Source organism: Saccopteryx bilineata, chromosome 1 (assembly GCF_036850765.1).
Source record: "Saccopteryx bilineata isolate mSacBil1 chromosome 1, mSacBil1_pri_phased_curated, whole genome shotgun sequence".
Taxonomy (NCBI): Eukaryota; Metazoa; Chordata; class Mammalia; order Chiroptera; family Emballonuridae; genus Saccopteryx; species Saccopteryx bilineata.
Genome location: NC_089490.1, coordinates 163,003,801 through 163,030,326, shown reverse-complemented (window position 1 = coordinate 163,030,326; position 26,526 = coordinate 163,003,801). Strand labels below are relative to the sequence as shown.

At 35.5% G+C, this 26,526-nt stretch overlaps 1 protein-coding gene across 1 annotated transcript in view; it reads right to left on the bottom strand.

Annotated features, from left to right (window-relative positions):
- Positions 1-26,526, bottom strand: part of GLRA3 (glycine receptor alpha 3) — a 175,842-nt gene that overhangs the window by 61,079 nt on the left and 88,237 nt on the right. The window contains exon 5 of the mRNA XM_066253420.1: positions 18,281-18,363. Coding sequence (XP_066109517.1) covers positions 18,281-18,363 — 83 coding nt within the window. The remainder of the gene's footprint in view (positions 1-18,280; positions 18,364-26,526) is intronic.

Below are 26,526 nucleotides of genomic sequence, written 5' to 3'. Positions count from 1 at the left end.
TCCTTACAAACAAGAGTTTCAAAATTCCATTAATGGTACTATGTTTAAGTGTTTTGCAACTGCTTTAAAAGCAATTATTAATTTTTTTTCAGGAGTGATCAATCTAAAGGAATACTTCTAGTGTATGTTGCAGAATTTTCTCAGGCTTGCCCTTTTGGAAGTGCATAAAGGTATGTTCTTCAATTCTCTGGATGATTAACTAGGAGAGATATGGATCTTCAAGTTAAATTTATGGACTGAATCTTGCAAGATGATATTTAACTGGGGCAAAGGCAAAATTCTTTGCACTTAGTCAAGTGAATCAACTGGGTGAGCATGGAATGGGGTATATAGAACTTAGATGTAGAATTTAGCTAAATGTAGATGTAGTCTCAGGCAAGAGTGTTTTACAGCTGCCTGTAATGTATGAGTGATCTTAGGCTGCAAATCGCAGAATGATTGGCATTGTCACCAGGAGGAAGTGACCTACTTTGTATATCTTGGTTTAGTTCAGTCAGGGGTGGGGAAATAGGCAAAGGGAGGAACTCTAAATCTTTTCATATGAAAAACAAATATAATTACTGGATATATTTAACTTGGAGAGCTTACTTAAGAATACCAAACTACAATTTATAAATATTTGGAAATCATCACAGAGATTTCAAAATGACTGATGTTTGTTCTAAGTCTGTGACCTATTAATTAATAGGGGTTTATTCTGTTCAATTCTTAGCTGTGGGGCTTTGGGAAAGTCATTTAACCTTTCTAAACCTTATTTTGCTGATAATTTGCTGAAATAAGACCTATCTCATTAAGTTGTAGTTATGATTAAATCAGGTACTATGGTAATGGATATAAAGTTATAGTGACATCATCATTTTGTAATACTTATAAATATATTATGTTTTTATTGTATTTCCATATGATTAGAATATTTCATAACTGGCAAAAATTCATCCTACAAAGATGTAGACAGATTGGGAGAGCAGGGTCATGGTGTTAAGTAGGGTGAAATGTTTAAGGTTTATATGAGGACTGATTTTATAAGCAATTAGTTCATTATTGAATATTTTTGTCTTGGGAAAACTTGCCTTCTAATCAACATTGTAACTGCACAGGCTTAAGTAAAACAAGAACTGTCTGTATCTCTGGCTAGCCAAGCAAAAGGCATAATATTATTTTGAATAGTATCTACACTGTTTAAATTATGAAAGAGCTTGAAGTAGAGCTGATAAGGAATAAAACAAAGTCCAAGTCTATATTTTGCCTTAACTAGTATTAGCATAAATTCCCGAGTAACCACTCTCAGTCAAATCAGATGTGGTTTTGACATGAATATGAAAAATTAAAAAACAAAAACCTCCCTCCCATCTATCTTTAGATATTTTTATCCAAAACCCCATTAAACTTCATATTTGAAAGAGTCTTTAAATTTTTGTCAGAACTTTTTTCTTCAAATTGACCCTTAAAAATATTTTTTTCTGTAATTTTAGAAATTTGGGCTGTTCTTTGAGGAAAAAAAAGTCCTTTCTTCACCAAATCATTTCCTTATACTTTTTCTAACTGAATAATTAAATTTTAACTTTCTCACATTGGTGATGTTTTTCTCTTTTTTTTTAACCTATCTTTTTTAGACATAACAGGGATAATTAGGCCTTTTATGACTGTAGTGATAATTTATATATATATCCTATGTCATCTTTGTCTTTAAAGAATAGCAGGCTTTATTATGACTCTAAAAATTATTATGCAATATTCTTCCATGATTAAAAATATCTTTTGTTTCTTATTTTTCACCTGATGGAAAAAAATGTTCATTTAGAAATTTACCTTCGGGCACAAATTAAAGGCTGAAAATGAATCTTTCTTTTTTTCTTACCTCTATCTCTGCGTATTGCTTTGCATTGACTCCTTAGGGGCATAGTTAAGTCATAATACCGTTGCTTCCTTCCCTTATGGATTAGCTATTTATAAAGCAACCAAACAAGATGCATTTATAAATAAAACTGTAATATTAATGAAAATTTGTCTTTTGAAAAGGTAACTTCAGTTTTATTTCATTCAGCCAATTAAAAAAAGAAAAATCATGCAATGGGGCCTGAACATCAATCTACTCCTGAGAAGAAAGGTTAGTGATCACTTTAATATTTAGTTTATCTTCACTAGAAGTGTCACTTCATTTTACATATTACCAATAACTGCACATAAAAAGTACATAGTTTTTTTTAATTAAATAAAGCATTTTGTGAAAAGCATGCCTTCATTGCAGAATTCTCTCTGTAGCATAAATGAGTTAATATTTTTATTAAAATTTTATTAGGTGATGTGAATTTTGAAGATACAAGCTGTCATGGTAATTGGCCTGTATTTTCTGGCTGAACTTCAGAGTAAACTATGAGTATTAGAAGAAAAGAAAAATAAATAAAACTAAGACAGTTTCTGTACATCCAAGAGCAAACACTTTATTTACTTCAGGATTCTTTCATGAGGTTGAATGAAGAATGTACATTGGAATAAATGGTATGCTGAACCTCTAACTTTTATAAAAGTGTTCAGGTAAAACTTTGTTGAAATTTGAAGATAAAGTAGGTCGTTAGGTTTGATAAGGGAAATGTCTGAAATTGGAACATATAAATGGGGCCACATTTTTTCCTTTGGCTCTTCAGTGGAATTCTCAATGATGAGATTTAAGCTTTTTAGTTTAACCTAAGTTTCAGTTTTACTCTGGTTATTTTATATTGTTTTTAAACGGAAGCAGAATGAATCATTATGATGAACACCATTTGAATTGAAGTTAACAAATTTTTACTTATACTTAAATATTGAAAAAAAAGTAGTTTTCTAATTTTCTTGGTGTTCATTGCAAGTGCTATATGACTCTACACTCCATGAGTAAACTAGATTATGCATATTGTTCAAATGTCACAAAGAGTTTTTTATTGTCTTTCTCTGTTTTACTTTCTTTCTGTTCCCCAATTTTTCTTAAACTCAGTGATGCTGTCTTTCTTTTGCTCTCTTTCGGTCTTCATTTTAAACACTATCTTCAGAAATCTCATATATCCTCATGTCTCCAAGCAATATTTCTAACCTCGTTTCTCTATATACACACAACCGTTCCTAATTCAAGCTCTATTCCAAAACGTCCCATAATCAAAAACACATTTCTAATTAAACATGCGTTTTCACAAGAAACACAACATTTTAAGCAGAAATCAGTTTCTGCACTACTTTTTCCATAAATTACACACTCTCTTCTAATTCATATAAACGAAGCAATATTTAAGCCTCATAATTGAGAGAAATCTTGGGATACTCATCTTCATGCTAATTCTTATGCAAATCATTGAAAAAGTCTTCCAAATAGTCTCTGTTTCTCCCATTTATTGTGTCAGCTTTTTGAATTTTTTATTAACTTATGACCGATTTAGCTATCTCAATGCATTTCTTCTCATTCTCTTACTCAAATAAAGCTTTTGCCTGAGGTTTTTTCCTTATGCCAGATAAGTGGACAGGACTGGAAAAGAATTGTTCAGGATTTTCTTTTCTTTTTTTATTCAGTAAGAGGAGTGGAGGCAGAGAGACAGACTCCCATATGCATCTTGACCAGGATCCACCCAGCAAACCCACTAGGGGGTGATACTCTGCCCATCTGGGGCATTGCTCTATTGATCAGCAACTGAGCTCTTCTTAGCACCTGAGGTAGAAGCCACAGAGCCATTCTCAGCACTAGGAGCCAACTCGCTCCGACTGAGCCATGGCTATAGGAAGGGAAGAGAAAGAGAAGCGAGAGGGAGAAAGGTGGAGAAGCAGATGGGTACTTCTCCTGTGTGCCCTGACCAGGAATCAAACCCAGGACATCCATACGCCGGGCTGATGCTCTACCACTGAGCCAACTAGCCAGGGTCTCTTTTATTGTTTTTAATTGAATTTATCTACTATTATTTCCATCTCTTTATTTTATATTTTTTATATGCAACCTAATTTTTTTTCTCCTTAAAGAGTTTCTTCAGAAGTTTGTCTTGATTCTTAGGCTTTTCAAAGTACCAGTTTTTTAATGTAATTCTTTCAATACTGTTATTCCTTTATATTCTCTTGAATAGAATACCACTCAATGGTTTTTTAGGACAAATAACTGCTTTAGCAGTGCCTAAAAGTTTTGATACTAAGTGCTTCCATTGTCATTTAATATCAAGTTTTTATTTATTTCTTATTTAACCAGTCATTTAGTATATGATGGTAGTTTCTAGGCACATTATTGTATAGTAATGTATAATAATTTGTTACTAGATAGTAATTTTATATTGTTATTAATTACATTCTGTTTTCGTCAGAGATCATACTTCATCATATGTTGATTCTTAAGATGTATTGAAGCATTCTTTATGGCTCACTACACAATTTTTGTAAATGTTCTTGTTCACTAAAAACAAAAGAAACTATGAATTTTATATCTGTGGATTAATAAATCTTTCTGTTCAAATACTTGTACCTGTACTTTCAAGTACAAGTTATTGATTTATGCATTTTAATTGTATTTCTGCCTGCTTTTGTTTTATAAATTTGGAAGTATATGAAAAACATTTTTATAATCATTATATCTTATTTATGTATTTTTTCTTTACCAGCACATCACTCAAGACTTTGTCTTATGATTCTTTTTCCTGTAATTTATTTTTTCTAATATTAAAATTATTATCCGGGAATTTTTTAAGACACCTTTCTCTGTTATGCATTTTTCTACTTTTTTCTTCCCAAGATTTTTTTGCATAGTGTTTAATAAACAGTATTGCTATTGTGAGCTAAATTAATTTCTAATAAAAGAGCAGAAAGTGTTTAATGACTGAAATATGAAAAGGACACTTGAAGCAATCTACTCATTTCTGATAAAGGACTTAAGAATCAAGAGAAGCTTGTTAGAAGCTGTTTTCCCTAGTTTTAGAAAAAGCACTTGCTTGACAACATATTATTGCATTTAAATATTTGTTAACATCTAGTTTGAGACTCTGTTTAGCTGTGTAAATTGAACTCTTGCATTTATTTTAATTATAATAATATTGAGAACTATTTTTGTTCTCTTTCTGTGCTTCACATACATTATGCTTTTATTGATTTTATTTTCCTCCTTTCTTACATTCTATTTGATGAATCAGTAATTTTTAGTCTGGTTCTAAAGTTATTTATTCTACTTATATTCTTTGATGTTATCCTTAGCTCATATGCCTCTTTTGTTTCAGTTATCAATTTTGTCACAGAGCTTCTCTTCCTTTGATTGTCCCTGCACGCCTCTTCTCAGTAACTTTCTTTTTCCTAAACTAGGAATTTGTATCATCCAAGGTTTTAAATGTAAGTTATGAATGCACACTTTTAGGGATGTGGAGTTATTGCTAGTTTAGAAAAAATAATGATCTAAGTAAATTGCTAAGTTTATTGACTATTAGCATTGTTTTTCTCTTAGTCACTGTCTCCTTTGTGCTAACAGTATAGAATTAACATATGCTTATCATCTTTAATGAAATTATTATATTTGCATAAATAACTCCCCAACTAGTCTTTGAAGTCCTTCAAAACAGGGACTTTTGGATTTTATTTATTATTGTATCATCCAACTTATTATGTGGAATATATTAGGTATTTGATAAATATTTTTTAATTGATGCTTAAATAAATGAACATTCCTTAGGTCACTTAGACAGTCCTGACCATTGATATACACTTATTGACCATTTATTGAATTAAAGAAAGTTAGATCATGAAAGGCCATGAAAACCTTTGCTTTTAAATTTCTTATTCCTCCTCCTTCTCCCCCTTCTTCTCCCCTTCTTCTTCTCTTTCTTCTCCTCCTCCTCCTCCTCCTCTTTCTCCTTCTCCTCCTCTTCCTCCTCCTCCTTCTCCTCATCCTCCTCCTCCTCCTCCTTCTTCTTTTTGCTTGTTTTTATGCTCTCTGCCCAAATTGTTTTATTTTTCCACATTGCAGTCAAAATTCATTCAACAGTAAACACTAGATTCCTTATAGCTCTTGCTTCTCAGTAGATTAAACACTTTTAAATCCTTCAACTTGTCGTTTTAAGCCATTATTTAAAAAATTTAAAAAGATGTGGATAATTGCTCTGAGTTTAAGAAAAACAGCTTGAAGAAGTTGACCTTAGTAGCTTCTACTTTGGCAAGACTTCAGTATCTACTAAAGGAGTTTAATAAACATTATCTCTATGGTGAGCTAAATTAATTTCTAAGAGAGTAGGAAGTGTTTAATGACTGAAATATAAAAGGAGCACTTGAGGCAGTCTACTCATTCCTGATAAAGGAATTAAGAAACAAGGAGGAGGGGGCAAGAAGCTTTGTTTTCCCTAGTTGAATTTTTGATTGATTTGGAAATGTTCTGGGAAAGAGAGAAACAATGAAAGATCTTGTTATGTCAACACTGCATTCTGCAAAATAATCTAGTACCTTTCCCTTACTCTAAAAAAAAAAAAAATTAAAAAGTCAGTAACCAAACTATCTCACAAGTGCTGTTTTCTTTCTCATTTTTTTTAATAATTAACATTCATGGAATAACAGATTTTACTCACTGCTCTCACTTTCTCATCATGCACTTTTAACCTTTTTAACTTTTTGAAATCCAGCTTTGACCCTCATCATTCTAATTACATCTGTTTTTGTCATCAATAACAAGGGCTTTCTAAAAAAATTTTTTTCAATTATTGTTGACATGCACTATTATATTAGTTTTGGGTGTATAGCATAGTGATTGGACATTTATATAACTTATGAAGTAATCCCCCCATAAGTCTACTACCCATCTGGCACTATACATTGTCATTACAATATTATTGACTATATTCTCAATGTTGTACTCCTTTTTTCAATCACCTTTTAAAAAACATTTCACAGCATTTGATACTGCTAAACAGATCTCCTCAACAGTCCTCTCTTTTGAGATTAAATGCTATTGATTTTAATTTGCCATCTATGATGACCCCTTAGCTAAAATTCCTTTGAACACCCTCTAAATGTAGACATTTCTTATGGGTTTGTTTGCACTATGTCTGTTTTCCTCACTACATTCTATTTTTCTGAAATTTCATCTAATTATTTGAACCACTTTCTTAATGGCTTCAAATAGTGTATCCCCATTTCTAACTTTTTCCTTTGGTTTTATGCCTACATTTTCCACACCTGAAATATATTAATATTAGATTTATCGATATTCCCTTCCTCATATACTTTCCATACTAGGTTTCCTTTCTTTGTCAATATTTCCAATGTGATTCTATTTATCTAAGCTCTTTAGCTCTGACTCATTGGTGCCGAGAGCCTTTTACATCCACTCTGTATAGGAGTGAATGAAGAATACGCCACCCCAAAATATGCCACCCTAGCATAAGGACTATTTTGAGCTAAAGGCACTTGAAAAACAGCAGATGCAAAAGGGCATTCTAATCTCCTCCTTTCGTTCCAAAAATAAAAGATAAAAACTCCCATGTGAAGATGTGCTCCCTATACCAGGAAAAAGGAAACATTGATAAAGGGGGCATCAAAGTGAAGAAAACTGTACACACAGACATTGTTAAAATAACTTACCTTCCTTTAGTCGCCCCCATGGAGCTTAGTTACCTTTCCACAACTGCTCTCTTTGTTCAGTCTAGTATAAAGGCACTTAGATTTAGCCACTTCTTTGAGTCTTTATGTCTTTACAAGGGATCTCATGTTACATAAAATTTATATTAAATAATTGTGTATTCTTTTTTCCTTTTAATCTGTCTTGTCTGTTTCATTTTCAGACCCAGCTAAAAAAGTTTAAGAATTTAAAGAAGAAGTTTTGTTGCTCCTACAATATCAACCTCTAATGTTTCTTCTACCTTCCACATCATTCCACTTTGTCTTTTTTTTTTTTTTAGTCTTCTTGGTTGGAGTGTTATAAAAACTTTTTTTTTCATTACTGTTTACTTTCAATATTATTTTGTATTAGTTTCAGGTGTACAGCACAGTAGTTAGACAAACACATACTTTATAAAAAGTTTCCCCCAATATTTGTAGTATTTGCCCGGCACCATACATAGTTATTACAATATTATTGATTATATTCCCTGTGCTATACTTTACATTTCCATGACTATTTTATAATGACTAATCTGTACTTTTCAATCTCTTCACATTTTTCACCCAATCTTTCTACACTCCTCCCCTCTGGCAACCATCAGTTTTTTTTCTATATTTATGAGTCTGTTTATATTTTATTTGTTTATATTATTCTTTAGATTCCACATATAAGTGAAATTGTATGGTAGTTGTCTTTCTCTATCTGACTTACTTCACTTAGCATACACCCTCTGGGTCCATCTATGCTGTTGCAAATGTTAAGATTTTGTTAAGATTTCTTTTTTTTTTTTAGCCAAGTTGTATTCCATGTATACATGTACCACCGATTTTTTACTCACTTGACTATTAATGGATTGCTTCCAATAGTCTTGGCTATTGTAAATAACGCTGCAATGAGCACAGGGGTGCATACATTCTTTTGAATTAGTGTTTTGAGTTTCTTTGGATAAATACCCAGAAGTGGAATCACTGTTCAACATTACTAATCATCAGAGAAATGCAAATTAAAACCACAAAGAGATATCACCCAACACCTGTCAGAATGACTATCACCAATAAATCAGTAAACAACAAGTGTTGACAAAGATGTGGAGAAAAGAGAATCCTCATGCTTGCTGGTGGGAATGCGGACTGGTGCAGCCACTGAAAACAGTAAGGAGGTTCTTCAAAAACTTAGAAATAGAAATGTCATATTAAACCTTCTTAAATAACCTTGGTTCATTTAGCTGAAAGGATCTTTAAGAACGTAATATTGACCAAATCATGTTTTTGCTCCTAAATCTTGACTGTTCTTCACTGCTTATTGAACAATATCTAGCATCTTGGTTTAGTAATTAAGGGACCAGTTTGCCTTAGACTACTTTGCATATGATTTTTTTCCTCAATATCTTCTCATGTACCTAATTTTGCAAACAAGGTACAGATGAGCCTGTCCTCAAAATTCCTTTATAATATGGGTGGAAAGTCCATATTATACTGGGAATCTTGTGTTGTCCCTTCCCATTTTTATTACTAAATATCTCCCCCAACTAAAACTCGATTATTTTATTTTTCTTTCATCAAATTTACTGCTTTACTCATGGGAATTCTTAATATTTAAGAACTACTTATGAAAGTAATGCATTTGAATTTAATAAAAAAGGCATCATTATCAGAGAAAGATATATTTCCACTTCCTCACTTTAAGAGAAACAAAGGTAGATGGATGGCTGTATTCCCCCATGAAGTAGGCTCGCCATCTAGTGACAGTTCTGCCACACTACAAACTTTGCCTCTGAGGCCTGTCTGAAGATCCACCTTCAAATTTTCCAGGGGGATATCAAACTAAACTTTTTATTTCCCAGATATAACATACTACAATAAGAAAAAATTTGAATGACACTTATTTTTTATATGTCATTAAACATGAAAACCTACTAATTTAGGATTAATTATATAGATAAATTCAGAGAAACAGAAGGACCTGAAGATTTTATATGCTGGCATGAATCAGGGATGTGTTTGAATCCACTTTGAAAGAAATTTAAAGAAATGTCTCGAGAAGATGACGTCAGAGTAATGGCGGAGTAGGAAGCGATACTGATAAATCTCCCCCAAAACTCAACAAGATCTTCAACCAGAAACAGAAAAACCTATACTTGGAGCTTCCAGATTCTTCGCAATACACCCAAAGGTATGATTGAGTGAAAAATTGGCTAAATATATAACCAAACCCCGAAGGAAATAGGGAGTAAGAAATGCTCCGCCTTCCTCACTAACCTAAACAGGGCGGCTTTCTCTGGTAACTGTGAATATAGAAACTGAGGCGGGCAAAGGGGGTGAATAGATCCAGGCCCCCGCAGCAAAAACGGCCGAACCAGGCTGTGGCTCAGAGATCCAAGCCGAGGAAAATCTGATCCTGTGGCAACCCGGGCAATACAAGCTAACACTCGCGCCAAACCCAAACAAAGAAAGACAAGCGGAGCGGCCATTTTACCCGGTCTCCTGGTCGGTGCGCAGTTAGTGGAAGAGAGATTTCTTCCTAAGCCGCGGAAGTGGGTGCCCGTGTTGCCCCACGGAGAGGCAGGGTCAGAGGCCTTTCTGTGGGCTGAGGGCAGAGTCTCTGGGCAGCCCAGCGCCCTGGGAAAGCCACGCACGGGAGGGAGTGAGAACTAATCCCAACGGTGGAGATTTTCCGTGCTGGAGGCTGTTTCACTCAGAGGGAACCACGGCCGGCCTCATATCCTGGTTTGCGCGCGCAGATAAGGAGTGAGCGATTCCTCCGAGTGCCTCGGTAGTGCGTGCCCGTGTTATCGCAGAGAGGGGCAGAGTCAGGGGCCTTTGTGTGGGCCAAAGCGGAATCTCGGGCCGCCCCAGCGCCTTGCAAAAGCCGCACACGGGGACGGAGCGAGACTCAATTCCAACGCTGCAACTTTTCCCTGCGGTTGGGGGTTTCACTCAGAGCGTGAGACTGCTGGCCGGATATCCTGGTTGCAGACAGTGACTGAGAGTTTCCTCCAAGCGCCCCGGAAGTGGGCGCCCGCTTGTGTTACCGGATAGAGTGGCAGAGCCAGAGGTCTTCGAGTGGGCGGAAAGCCCGCCTGATTATGCTAGCAGCTCTGACTGACTGAGCCTTACCCAGAGCCCTGTGCTGAGTGGAAATAGAGTGGGGAGTTGCCAGCAATTTGAGCCTCTTACTATCCAGGCAGAGGCAGCAGCAACCCCATACCTGGACTATCAGGCTACTAATTGAGGAAGGAAAGACTAGGAGAAAGGCTCCAGGAACACGGACTCTCTCACTGTCGGAGCCTATAAATGCTAATGAGCCTCGACTCCCAACGAGAATAAAGCACAATACATGACATTGCCATAGAGACTTATCAACTGCAAACCTCTACCTGAGCGTGCCAAAGGGGCAGAACCCGGGGTACAGAGTCACCGACCAGGAAGAGGGAGAGAAAAGAAAAAGCAAGAAGATAACCTCTCAAAATCAAGAATAATCTGCAGACTTTATAACCTATCCCATTTTATTATATTTGTTCGTTTGTTTCTCTTATCTTCATTCTTGAGACTTTTTTTTCCTCCTCCAATTTGGCCGATTAACTCTCTACCGGTCTTACTCTCTCCTCTCCTTGAACTACACTACCCATAAGTGTTACATCTCCCATTATCATTTCTCTTCTCTTCCTTTCTCTCTATGAGGGTTGCACTCCAAAACCCTTAACTCTCTCTCTCTCTCTCCTTTCTTTTTTCTTCTTTTAGTGGTTCCCTCTTTTTTTCTCTCTCTCTCTTTCTTTTCTCCCTCTATATTAGTTTCTTCCTTTCTCCTTTACATCTCCTCTCATTCAAACCTCAATAACAAACAAATTATCTTATCTGGGACTCAAACCTATGTTTGTGGCATTTTGGGGGGTTTTTAGTTCACCTTTTTAACTCACTAGCAGTGCTCCCATCCCTGGCTCTCCATATTATCTAGTTCTTGTTCCACTAAATACAATAGTAAGTTTTTAATTTGTCCCCCCATTTTTCCATTTTCCTCTTATTCCTCTCATCATAACTCTTAGAAAACCAACACCTAAAAGCAAATCATTTTATTCTTGACCCAAATTTTTTCCTTATTTGCTTTTTGTGGGTCCATACGCTCTTTTTTTTTTCTTTTTTCTTTTATTTTTTTTCCTTTTTTTTTTTTTTTTTTTCTTTCTCTCTTTTTTGCCCCTTTATTACTTTTCCCCAATTCAGGCCCTCCATCACAGGCATTGTTTGTTATAACTCACAGTCCACCACAAGATTTTCTCAAGAAAGAGGGGAGAGGAGAGGAGAGGAAAAAAAGAGAGGGGGAATAATTTCCTTTTTTAAAAATTTTTATTTTATTTTATTTTTCTTTATTTCATTATTAATTTTTTTTTAAAAAAAAACAACTCTTTTCGATTTGTTATTTTTTTATTTTTTTTAACTTTTTATTCTTTATTAAATCTCATTAATACTATCAACAAAACCACCCTCAGATGCCATTAAGGAAGAGAAAATCGAATATCATGGATACAAAAGAAAGAGAGGTAACACAGCTAGATGAGGAAAAATCTATGGAGAAAAAATTTAATATATTGGAAACCTTGGAGCTAAATGACAGAGAATTCAAGATAGAAATCCTAAAAATCCTCCGAGATATACAAGAAAACACAGAAAGGCAATATAGGGAGCTCAGAAAACAACTCAATGAACACAAAGAATATATGTCCAAGGAAATTGAAACTATAAAAACAAATCAAACAGAGATGAAAAACTCAATTCACGAGCTGAAAAACGAAGTAACAAGCTTAGCTAATAGAACAGGTCAGATAGAAGAGAGGATTAGTGAAATAGAAGACAAGCAACTTGAGGCACAACAGAGAGAAGAAGAAAGAGACTCAAAAATTTAAAAAAATGAGATAGCCCTACAAGAATTATCTGACTCCATCAAAAAGAATAACATAAGAATAATAGGTATATCAGAGGGAGAAGAGAGAGAAAATGGAATGGAGAACATACTTAAACAAATAATTGATGAGAACTTCCCAAGCCTGTGGAAAGAACTAAAGCCTCAAGTTCAAGAAGCAAACAGAACTCCAAGTTTTCTTAACCCCAACAAACCTACTCCAAGGCATATCATAATGAAATTGACACAAACCAACAGCAAAGAAAAAATTCTCAAGGCAGCCAGGGAAAAGAAGAATACAACATATAAAGGAAGGCCCATTAGATTATCATCAGATTTCTCAGCAGAAACTCTACAAGCTAGAAGAGAGTGGACCCCAATATTTAAAGTCCTGAAAGAGAGGAACTTTCAGCCACGAATACTATACCCATCAAAGCTATCCTTCAAATACGAAGGAGAAATAAAAACATTCACAGATACAGAAAAGATGAGGGAATTTATCATCAGAAAACCCCCACTCCAGGAATTACTAAAGGGGGTTCTCCAATCAGATACAAAGAACAAAAAAAAACAGAGCCACAAGTAAAAGCTCCAAGAAGAACACAATAAAACCAAATTTAAACTGTGACAACAACAAAAAGAAAGAGGGGGAGAAGACGGAGATTAACAGTAGCAAAGGACGATGGAGTGCAAAAGTACTCACAAAATAGTTCGCTACAATGAACAGGGTAGGGACCCTTTTCATTACTCAAAGGTAACCACCATTGAAAAAACCACCACAGAAGCACATGAGATAAAAAAGATAGCAACAGAGGAAAGATGTATGGAATACAACCAAATAAAAACAAAAGATAGAAAAACGAAAGAGAAGGATCAAACAAGACACAAAACTAACAGAAAGCAAGATATAAAATGGCAATAGGGAACTCACAAGTATCAATAATTACACTAAATGTAAATGGATTAAACTCACCAATAAAAAGGCACAGAGTAGCAGAATGGATTAAAAAAGAAAATCCAACTGTATGCTGCCTACAGGAAACTCATCTAAGTAACAAGGATAAAAACAAATTCAAAGTGAAAGGCTGGAAAACAATACTCCAAGCAAATAACATCCAAAAAAAAGCAGGTGTAGCAATACTCATATCGGATAATGCTGACTACAAGACAGGAAAAGTACTTAGAGACAAAAATGGCCATTTCATAATGGCTAAGGGGACACTGAATCAAGAAGACATAACAATTCTTAATATATATGCACCAAACCAAGGAGCACCAAAATATATAAGACAGCTACTTATTGATCTTAAAACAAAAACTGACAAAAATACAATCATACTTGGAGACCTCAATACACCGCTGACGGCTCTAGATCGGTCATCCAAACAGAGAATCAACAAAGACATAGTGGCCTTAAACAAAACACTAGAGCACCTGGATATGATAGACATCTACAGGACATTTCATCCCAAAGTGACTGAGTATACATTTTTCTCCAGTGTACATGGATCATTCTCAAGAATTGACCATATGTTGGGCCACAAAAACAACATCAGCAAATTCAGAAAAATTGAAGTTGTACCAAGCATATTTTCTGATCATAAAGCCTTGAAACTAGAATTCAACTGCAAAAAAGAGGAAAAAAATCCCACAAAAATGTGGAAACTAAACAACATACTTTTAAAAAATGAATGGGTCAAAGAAGAAATAAGTGCAGAGATCAAAAGATATATACAGACTAATGAAAATGACAATACGACATATCAGAATCTATGGGATGCAGCAAAAGCAGTGATAAGAGGGAAGTTCATATCGCTTCAGGCATATATGAACAAACAAGAGAGAGCCCAAGTGAACCACTTAACTTCCCACCTTAAGGAACTAGAAAAAGAAGAACAAAGACAACCCAAAACCAGCCGAAGAAAGGAGATAATAAAAATCAGAGCAGAAATAAATGAATTAGAGAACAGAAAAACTATAGAAAAAATTAATAGAACAAGGAGCTGGTTCTTTGAAAAGATCAACAAAATTGACAAACCCTTGGCAAGACTTACCAAGGAAAAAAGAGAAAGAACTCATATAAACAAAATACAAAATGAAAGAGGAGAAATCACCACGGACACCGTAGAGATACAAAGAATTATTGTAGAATACTATGAAAAACTTTATGCCACTAAATTCAACAACCTAGAAGAAATGGATAAATTCCTAGAACAATACAACCTTCCTAGACTGAGTCAAGAAGAAGCAGAAAGCCTAAACAGACCTATCAGTAGAGAAGAAATAGAAAAAACCATTAAAAACCTCCCCAAAAATAAAAGTCCAGGCCCTGACGGCTATACCAGCGAATTTTATCAAACATTCAAAGAAGACTTGGTTCCTATTCTACTCAAAGTCTTCCAAAAAATTGAAGAAGAAGCAATACTTCCAAACACATTTTATGAGGCCAACATAACCCTCATACCAAAACCAGGCAAGGATGGCACAAAAAAAGAAAACTACAGACCAATATCTCTAATGAATACAGATGCTAAAATACTAAACAAAATACTAGCAAATCGAATACAACAACATATTAAAAAAATAATACATCATGATCAAGTGGGATTCATCCCAGAATCTCAAGGATGGTTCAACATACGTAAAACGGTTAATGTAATACACCATATCAACAAAACAAAGAACAAAAACCACATGATCTTATCAATAGACGCAGAAAAGGCTTTCGATAAAATACAACACAATTTTATGTTTAAGACTCTCAACAAAATGGGTATAGAAGGAAAATATCTCAACATGATAAAGGCCATATATGATAAACCATCAGCTAACATCATATTAAATGGCACTAAACTGAAGGCTTTCCCCCTTAAATCAGGAACAAGACAGGGTTGTCCACTCTCTCCACTCTTATTTAATGTGGTACTAGAGGTTCTAGCCAGAGCAATCACACAAGACAAAGAAATAAAAGGCATCCATATCGGAAAAGAAGAAGTAAAGGTATCACTTTTTGCAGATGATATGATCCTATACATCGAAAACCCCAAAGAATCCACAAAAAGACTACTAGAAACAATAAGCCAATACAGTAAGGTCGCAGGATACAAAATTAACATACAGAAGTCAATAGCCTTTCTATATGCCAACAATGAAACAACTGAGAAGGAACTCAAAAGAATAATCCCCTTCACGATTGCAACAAAATAAAATACTTAGGAATAAACATAACAAAGAATGTAAAGGACTTATATAATGAAAACTATAAACCATTGTTAAGGGAAATCGAAAAAGAAATAATGAGATGGAAGAATATACCTTGTTCTTGGCTAGGAAGAATAAATATAATCAAGATGGCTATATTACCCAAAGCAATATACAAATTTAATGCAATTCCCATCAAACTTCCAATGACATTTTTTAAAGAAATAGAGCAAAAAATCATCAGATTTATATGGAACTATAAAAAACCCCGAATAGCCAAAGCAATCCTAAAGAAAAAGAATGAAGCTGGGGGCATAACAATACCTGACTTCAAACTCTATTATAGGGCCACGACAATCAAAACAGCATGGTATTGGCAGAAAAATAGACACTCAGACCAATGGAACAGAATAGAAAGTCCAGAAATAAAACCACATATATATAGTCAAATAATTTTTGATAAAGGGGCCAACAACACACAATGGAGAAAAGAAAGCCTCTTCAATAAATGGTGCTGGGAAAACTGGAAAGCCACATGCAAAAGAATGAAATTGGACTACAGTCTCTCCCCCTGTACAAAAATTAACTCAAAATGGATCAAAGATCTAAACATAAGACCTGAAACAATTAAGTACATAGAAGAAGACATAGGTACTCAACTCATGGACCTGGGTTTTAAAGAGCATTTTATGAATTTGACTCCAATGGCAAGAGAAGTGAAGGCAAAAATTAATGAATGGGACTACATCAGACTAAGAAGTTTTTGCTCAGCAAGGGAAACTGATAACAAAATAAACAGAAAGCCAACTAAATGGGAAATGATATTTTCAAACAACAGCTCAGATAAGGGCCTAATATCCAAAATATACAAAGAACTCATAAAACTCAACAACAAACAAACAAACAATCCAATAAAAAAATGGGAAGAGGATATGAATAGACACTTCTCCCAGGAAGAAATACAAATGGCCAACAGATATATGAAAAGATGCTCATCTTCTTTAGCTATTAGAGAAATGCAAATCAAAACGGCAATGAGATACCACCTCACACCTGTTCGATTAGCTGTTATTAGCAAGTCAGGTAATAGCAAATGTTGGAGAGGCTGTGGAGAAAAAGGAACCCTCATACACTGTTGGTGGGAATGTAAAGTAGTACAACCATTATGGAAGAAAGTATGGTGGTTCCTCAAAAAACTGCAAATAGAACTACCTTATGACCCAGCAATCCCTCTACTGGGTATATATCCCCAAAACTCAGAAACATTGATACGTAAAGACACATGCAGCCCCATGTTTATTGCAGCATTGTTCACAGTGGCCAGGACATGGAAACAACCAAAAAGCCCATCAATAGATGACTGGATAAAGAAGATGTGGCACATATACACTATGGAATACTACTCAGCCATAAGAAATGATGACATCGGAACATTTACAGCAAAATGGTGGGATCTAGATAACATGATACGAAGCGAAATAAGTAAATCAGAAAAAAACAGGAACTGTATTATTCCATACGTAGGTGGGACATAATAGTGAAACTAAGAGACATTGATAAGAGTGTGGTGGTTACGGGGGGGAGGGGGGAATGGGAGAGGGATAGGGGGTGGGAGGGGCACAAAGAAAACAAGATAGAAGGTGACAGAGGACAATCTGACTTTGGGTGGTGGGTATGCAACATAATTGAACGACAAGATAACCTGGACTTGTTATCTTTGAATATATGTATCCTGATTTATTGATGTCACCCCATTAAAAAAATAAAATTATTATAAAAAAAAAAAAAATAGTACAGAATACTAGAGTATTCTGGATTGGGGATCCTGTAGGAAACCTGGGTTATGTCTATGACTCTTCAGTATGCTGTCTACTTGTTCACTGCATATGCATGTCGCTGACTGCGGTGTAAACATATCAGGAGTTATTTAAGTGTTGAATATTTTATATATGTGGATATGTAAAATACAGTTATGATAGAAAAAAAAAAAAAAAAAGAAATGTCTCTAAGCTTGGATGACTCTCTGATAACATGTGATAAATTTCTTTTTTCCCTAAGATAAAAAATATAACATACTCAGCAGAGTATACTCTGAATAAATATTAGCTGAGGGGCGCCATAATGGTTCAGAGTACACACAGACATTGGAGCCAGATGTTTTGTTGTAACAACCTCCATGAATTGGAGCACAATGCTCAGTTGCTCAAAATGACCACTTCACATCTGGAAACATGGTGATAACAATATCTTCATTGCATGAGAAGTAATACATGCAAAATATTTGTTCTATAGCAGGCACTCAGTAAAATATAATAGCTTGTTTTTTATGATTATTATCCTTTTTACCTTTAATAATTTGCATAAAGACATTAGCTGCTGTTCAGGCTTAAAATCTATTATTCCTAGGTCAACAATTTCTTTCTTGTTCATAGTATGGAGTGCATGTGTTAGACATCATGACTTTCAATACCTGGTGAAAGATACCACGCTTATTTACTAAATATCTGACAAAAACAGTTGCAAAATAAATTATCTACAGAATACATTAAAAACATTTATATCTACTATATTTTTCTAAATATTCAGAAAAAGTAAGTTGTTCATACTTACAACTCTCCAGTTGCATAATGCATGTTTGCACATCCATTGGAAAATTCTTGAGATCCATTGGACAGGAAAGTGTTAATGTCAATCTGAAGGAATTCAAAGCAATTATTCTTAAAAGAAGCTTATGATATCATATTAATGTTATATTGTTCAACATACAATTGGAAAGCAATGTTGCTGTTGGTTGTTACATCTGTTCAAATAAAACCTGCTCTATCTTGGATATGTTATTTACGCTGAAACAGCTGGCTTTTATATGTAAATTTGTTTGGGGGGGAAGAAAGAAGTTGTATGTTAAACATCATATTTATTTGTTTGTTTGCTTCTTTTTTTTCTTTAGAGAGTGCTACAGATATCTTTTAGATACTAACAGGCTCACTATCTAAAAGATATCTGTAGCTACAGAAGAGACCCTCAAAATATTTGAAAGTGAGTTCTATAAAATTAATACTAAATGCCAACAAGTACACTTTCCCAAAATCACATAGACCACATATTTGAGGAGACTGGAGTTCTAAATGTGGAAAGGCAGGGTGTAGAGAAGTAATCCTGTATGACAAGTCTCAGTCATCTCTGTAACTGCGTTAAAGAAGTTGTCAACGAGCATCCAACAGTACTCAGCAAAGGAATAAACTCTAACCTGGAGGACTTGAAAATTCTAGGTAATCGAGTGGGTTTCCCACTGTGGGGCTAGGGCATGTCACCAGGTCTTACCAGTGTCAAGAAACAGCCCTCTAGGATCTGTGTGACATTGTCCCATGCTCATCAAACAACCTTCTGATGTGGCTTCACAGAAAGTGACTTGGATAGTATACACCAGCATGTTCGCCCTTCCAGAAAGTATTTGAACTTTGACATTCCAGATCATTCATCACTCTTAAATATTTTTTGTATTGGAAAAGTTTATTACCAAGATATCATCAGGGATTACCAAGAATTTCTAGTTCCTGGACTTGAGATAAAGAGGCTCAGATCTAAACAAACCCAAGTTTATTCAAACCAAGTTTTTTCTGGGAAGTCTCTAACTAACTCCCCCTCCCATTTTTTATTTATGATTTTAATTTATTGTGTTTACATAGATTCAAATGTCCCACCAAATATATCTCCTCTCACCCCCGTGTTCCTCTCACCCCCCTTTGCCCCCTCCCCCCAACATCTTCCCCCCTTCCCTCCAGGATTTGCTGTCCTATTCTCTATAACACTGTGTTATGTATATATAATTTCACTAATCTCTTTCCCTTCTCTGATCCCATCCTCTCTTCCACTTTCCCTCTGACCGTGTTCCCTCTGGTCCCTTTGATCCCGCCTCTGCCTCTGTTCCGTTCCTTAGTTCACATTGTTCATTGGATTCCTCAAATGAGTGAGGTCATATGATATTTTTCTTTCACTGCCTGGCTTATTTCACTTAGCATGGACAGACCTAACTAGCCCCTTTTATTGAAAGTATTCCCAGTGAGATTCAGTATAGTAAAGAGCACTACAGACGGATTTGGTTACTTAAACTTTGTGACCCCACAGGCAGAGACTACTTCGCCTCACTGTGTTTCAGTTGCCACGTCTCTAAAATGAAGAAATAGCAGCATCCACTCTGGGAGAGCTGTTGTGAGCAATATGCTAGTTAATATGTCAGTGCTTAAATAAATGCTTGACACTCAGTAAACACTCAATAAATACTAATTATTAAGGATTATTATTATATTCTACCACTCTCAGCCTTTCCCAATTTGCCCTCCCCCCAAAATTACACAGGATGGGTGCTAAAGATGACTGAATTAAATCACATCTAAAAAAATAATTTTAGCTTTAACCATAAAAATCATTATCAGCTCTGGTCAATGTAACCACATTCTCCATACACAGACCACACAGTTAAAGCAATAATGGTCTATGTTCTACAGTGAATGCTCTTGGTGAAATCCAATTAATGTAGTTGAGAGACATAAATGAGCAGACACATGAAGCTGCTGAATGTTTGAGTCCCAGGAGGACCATTTGACAATTCATTCGAGTCAGAGTCTATAACACACTAAAATAATTCACAGAATTCATGCTTCAGAAGCAATTTTCTCCTGGCTCAGCTAGGTTAAGTGAGCCTGTTAGTATGTTCTTGTAGGTTTGCAAAGCTCTCTCTTAAAAAGGCAATTGTAAAAATCAGTTGGACACGTTCTCTGCCTTGTGAAAGTGCTTATTAGAGGTGTATGCACAAGTACATTTTGAAGGTACACACATCAATTTTCCAGACATCCAGGGCCCTCTGGCCAGCCCGTTCCAAATGCTGGCTTGGAGAATTACTCCTGTGACCTTTTGTATAGAAGTAAATTGTGCTCTTAGAATCTTTTCCAGGCTCTTGCCACGCATGTGATGTCAAATTCATTTCCTTGCTATTTTTCTGGCATAAAATGCAAGACATTACATAACTCTTTTAAAAAAGAAAAAAAGGAGGTGCTTGAAAAGAATTATTTAGAAAAGAGGAAACACTGTAGAACTCATCATAAATTATATCCTGAAAAACATTGATCTATTGACACTCTTTTTGTTTAAGCAGGACACAATTGCTTCTTTAACAGCACATGAATGAAGAATATGTGTTAGCGTGGTGGGTGTGAGATTGAATTTCTTCATCAAAATATTACATATAAATTGTAATTTTGTCCTGTCCACATCAAAAGAAAATGAAATCAAAAGGCAATTAATCACATTCGACTGTTTTGGAAATGAGTATCTTCTTATGTTAAGAGAGGACACTAAGTTCTCTTTCTGAGACAAGACACATAAACAGGATATGGCTTTTTTTTTTTATGTTGTCCTAAGAAGTCTTGGCTTTGTGAAGTAGTCATGTTGAAAAAAGGTGCCTATAATCTGTGACAATTGACCTCATTAAAATTGAGGTATTAGATACTTTTGAGCAAACATTGCCTAGAGCAGTGATTTTCAACCTTTCTCATCTCATTGCGCATATAATATAATCACTAAAATTATGCAGCACACCAAAAATATATTTTTTGCTGATCTGACAAAAAAAAATAGGTATAACTTTGATTCATTCACGCCAGAATCTATTGTTATGTTAGCTGTTGTTATTTTATTTGAGTCTAAGAGAAGAAAGGTCAGTGCCTTAAGTATATAGTTGTATATTGCAGTTTTTGAAATTTTTTGTGGCATACAAGTTGAAAATCCTTGGCCTACTGTATGGTGTCTATCCCAACCATTAATTGAAGTATTAAAAATGTTTTCTAATAATAGGTAATACATTCATTGTGCTTACTATGTAGTAGGCACAATACTAATACTGTGTGTACATATTTATTTATTTATCACTACAAATTTATAAGACAAGTAAACGATAATATTCCTATTTTAGCGATGAGGAAGCTGAGAAGTTAACTCATCTGACATTATGAAGCAGAAATTGGTAGAGCTGAATTTGATACCCTGGGGTTCTAGCTCTGGATTCTATGTCCTCAACCTTAAAATATACTGTTTTCAAAGATAGTGTGGCATTTTTCATGAAAATGTGCTCCATACAACAAGTAAACATTTCAAACATTTAGTTGTTAAATTTAAAGTAAAATAAACACACATAATTATTTCCCAAAATATTAGAGAAATGTAATGAAGCTTTAGAAAATGTAAGGAATTTCCAGTTTGACCAGGCAGTGGCGCAGTGGATAGAGCATTGGACTGGGATGTAGAGGACCCAGGTTCAAAACCCCAGCTTGAGCGCAGGGTTGCTGGCTTGAGCATGGGATCATAGACATGACCTCATAGTTGCTGGCTTGAATCTTAGGTCACTGGCTTGAAGCCCAAGGTTGCTGACTTGAGCCCATGGTCACTGGCTTGAGCAAAAGGTCACTCGCTCTGCTGTAGCCCCCTGGTCAAGGCACATATGAGAAAGCAAGCATTGAACAACTAAGGAGACTAAGGAGCTGCAATGAAGAATTGATGCTTCTCATCTCTCTCCTTTCTTGCCTGTCTGTCCTATCTGTCCCTCTCTCTGTCTCTCTCTTTGCCTCTGTTACAAAAAAAAAAATTCCCCATGTTTTTTATATCTTTACTTGAGTTATTTGGTATTTTATTATGAGTTATTCTACAAAGAGCACCCTCAACAGAGAGTAGATTGTTGGAACACAAGAAGGGAGATTAGAAATGGTTTTCTAATTGCAAGTTTTGTTGCCATCCGATGCCAAAGAGTACCATAAAGCTTATCAAACCATCACCAATGCAACCTCAGTATTGTTGATACTCCATTTAGGGAAGCTGATATAACTATGACCTATTCAGAAAAATATACTGAGTCACACGCAAGCAAAAATTTTCTCATCACATAAATTTTATAGTGTTATAAATTGATTTCCGTTGAATAGACAGCATCTTAAAAAGCATTTAGTAAAATAAGTTTGCTTTCTCTATTTAAAAATTAATGCCTATCAATGTTCAAAAAATAATATATTGTACAAGTAAATTTTGCAACAGAATTTCAAAGAGTGATTATATTTAGCTTCAATAAAAATTAAAATTGCATTATGACAAGTATCTCTGCATACCAGTTTTACACAAAATTTTTCTGTGATTTGATTTTTAATGTAATAACACTTCTGTAATATAAGTAGTAATATCCACCATATAAGTTAGTGGTATTAATAGTTATTACTACTATTAGTAAAGTAAGCAATAGGTAAAATTTAATGTCTATAACGGACTTCTATTATCTTGCAATAAATATATTACCATCCCCTTTTTACTGAGGCTAAGATCGATCAATAATTTGCAAGAGTATATGCAGGGCTGATTTGGAGATTCTGGAAAATGGCAGAATTTTTTAGAAAGACAAAATTTAAAACTTCAGCCTGGCACAGTGCTGTGTGCTTTACATATATTATTGCAGGCTCAAGAGAATTTTCACACATATAAGAAAAACAAACTTTTCCAATTAAAGAGACATGCTCCAATCACAGCAAGTAGATTGTATAGGCTTGATCTGAGTTGGGAGACATACTTCCCTGCATCTTTTTTGCTCTTTCATGCACCTCTTGCTGAGTGCACCAAGCCCTTGATTATTCTTTTACCTTTGTCATTTCTCAGGGTTATTAATGCACCTGTTCATTTTGAGAGATATGATAACATTGTTTCCCAGGACAGAAAGAAGGCTTGCTTGTTTCTTGCTATAAAAGCCGTGGATTCCCCAAACTCAGTGTTTCATAGCTGTGACACAGACCCATGGTGTGTGTTATACCCATCTGGATCTTCCAACGAGACTTATGGACAAATAAAGCAAATATAGGGATGCCTGTGCTATTTGCTGGCAGTGAGTAATACATTCCTTTGTCTCTGAACCAGGAGTCTTGTGTCCTCAGTCAGCACCCATTAAACAAGTAACAGGCTAACTTTATAAGCAAAGTATATTCAATATCAAATTTGACAATCTAGAATCATGTGTCTGGCTCCAAAGCCAATACTTAAAAAGTACCTCATTTAATAAAAATTATCAATATATTAGCAGTGGGATTCAAATAATTTTTTTTTTCTGAAGCTGGAAACGGGGAGACAGACAGACTCCCGCATGCGCTCGACCGGGATCCACCCGGCACGCCCACCAGGGGCGATGCTCTGCCCACCAGGGGGCGATGCTCTGCCCCTCCGGGGCTTTGCTCTGCCGCGACCAGAGCCACTCTAGCGCCTGGGGCAGAGGCCAAGGAGCCATCCCTAGCACCCGGGCCATCTTTGCTCCAATGGAGCCTTGGCTGCGGGAGGGGAAGAGAGAGACAGAGAGGAAGGAGGGGGGTGGTGGAGAAGCAAATGGGCTCTTCTCCTATGTGCCCTGGCCGGGAATCGAACCCGGGTCCCCTGCACGCCAGGCCGACGCTCTACCGCTGAGCCAACCGGCCGGGGCCGGGATTCAAATAACTTAACCAGTTCTCTGCCCCAGTGCCTTTTTATGTATAAAAGAACAATATACCAAAAGGTAGTTCATTATTTCATGTATTTAATACTCAAATAAGAACGATGAAAGAGGTACACAAAACTAGATTATATCATAAAAAAGAGTTTTAAAATATTAATGAAAAATATTAAATAATACTCATAATATCTCAGGGGAATTTTGAACAAAACACAAAGATGAAACAGATGACAGCTTGTCACCATCCGGTTGTCTGGCATTTTTTCTCTTTATGTTATATGTTTGTTTACTGAAGTAACAAGAAATTTAAAATGTAGTATTTCATCAAAGGTATAATGAGTTTTATGAAATGAATAAATAAATATTCTAAGCATAGTTCCAACAAATTTTTCACCTATGGATGGAATGAACATTACTATGGACACTTAGAATACGCCGTTGCGCTGATGAACGTTAAAAAAGAGGAAGGAATATAAATTTGTGATTTCCACATTAGGCGGCTGCCCAGGCGCCCACCTCAGAGAGAACCCTGATTACAAGTGCCACTTTAACAACTGATTCGCCGAACTAAACAAAAAATTAGGTATCAGTCTGCCAAACCTGTGCATACCAGCTGAATCCCACCACTGAATATAAGTCATGAATATCACAAAAGTTTAAACAGTTGTGCCCTGACTGGATAGCTCAGTAGGTTAGAGTGTGAGCCCAAGCCCCAAGGTTACCTGTTTGGTCCCCTGTCAGGACACATACAGCAAGAGATCAATGTTTCTGTCTTTTTCTCTCTCCCTCTCTCTCTAAAATCAATAAATAAAAAAATTAAAAACAGTTGTACCTTTGCCCCACCTATCCCTTAATCCCAGTTCTAGCTCCTGAGAGGCAGCCTTTCTTTAGATATTTGTTTAGGATTCATGTTCATATATCTACATTGTTAATTTATACTTGATTTTTAAAATTTGAGTAATTGTCTATTAATTTCCTACAAGAGAACATTAAAATTTATTTCTCTTTATACCACACTCCATGTATAATGAACTCTCCAACTACACTCAAAATTTCATTATATAAGCATTTATAGTTAAATTAATATTTGGTGTTTATATACTATGAATATGTAATTATAGTTTATGGTTAAGCTTAGTAGCTTGTAATTACAGCTTCTGTATAACATTTTGTTTTTCCTGGTGTTAATAATTGTCTCATTTTAACAATCACTTCAGTTTTTACCTCCTACTATTACTTCAAATTCCATAAACTCCCTATCAGAGGTACAAGGTCCCTCTCAGTGTTTAAACACAGCAGATAATCTATCAATTTCTTTTTATTTAATTTTTATTTATTGATTTTAGCAAGAGAGGAAGGGGGACAGAGAGACAGAGACATCCCTCTGTTCCTGTATGCACCCTGACCAGGCTTGGAACCAGCAACCTCTGTGCTTCTGGATGATGCTCTAACCAACTGAGTTTTCTTGCCAGGGCACAATTTCTTGTTTTACATCTCTCTCTCTCTCTCTCTCTTTCTCTTGCTCTCCCTCTCTTTCTCTCTCTCTCTCTCTTTTTTTGTTTTTCCTTTCCAGTCATATATTGGACCTCTATTGACATTTTCATATCATTACTCTCCTATTTTCTATTTCTTTGTATTTTGATTATTCTTCTTAGATTCTTGCTCTTATTATGCCTTGAATGCCTCCACTTTACTTTCCTAGAAGTATTTTACTTCATGCATCCAGTTGTGTCATCTGTCCCAGAGATTTTTTATACTCCCTTCCTGCTCCCTACATTTTCTCTTGAATCATTTTTTTGTTTGTTTGTTTCTTTAATTTTCTTCTTGTTTTTCTTTATTTTCTCTGCATGTTTCTTCTGGCTTCTGCTTCTTTTTGATTACTGTTAATATTATACGATGTCTGCCAGTGTCGGTTTACATATGAGAGCAAAGCACTAAAAACTATATGGAGTTCAGTTAGTAGTGGATGGTTCATTGAGTAATGGTCTTATTTATAGGATGATAACAAGGCTGCCCCAATATCTTATTGGTGTTTCCCCAAATGTCAGTATCTGTAAATTTTTTTCTATTGGGCAAGTTAGGTTCTGCAGAGGTGTGTTCTTCTGCCTACTGCTCAGTAAAAGTTTAAGTCTGGCTTTCAGCACTTTAGGGAGAACAAGGGTATCACCATTCAGTGTACCGCAAGTAATCTTTTTTTGGATATGATGCCTCATGACCAATCTAGCTGTGCTTGGAGTCTCTACTCCTGAAGCTCTCAGCACAGCCTCTCTGAAGTTTTCTGTCCTGCTTTCTGCCCAATTCAGAAGGCTAAAAGGCAGCCCCTGGTCTAAAAGACATAGGTGAGAAAATT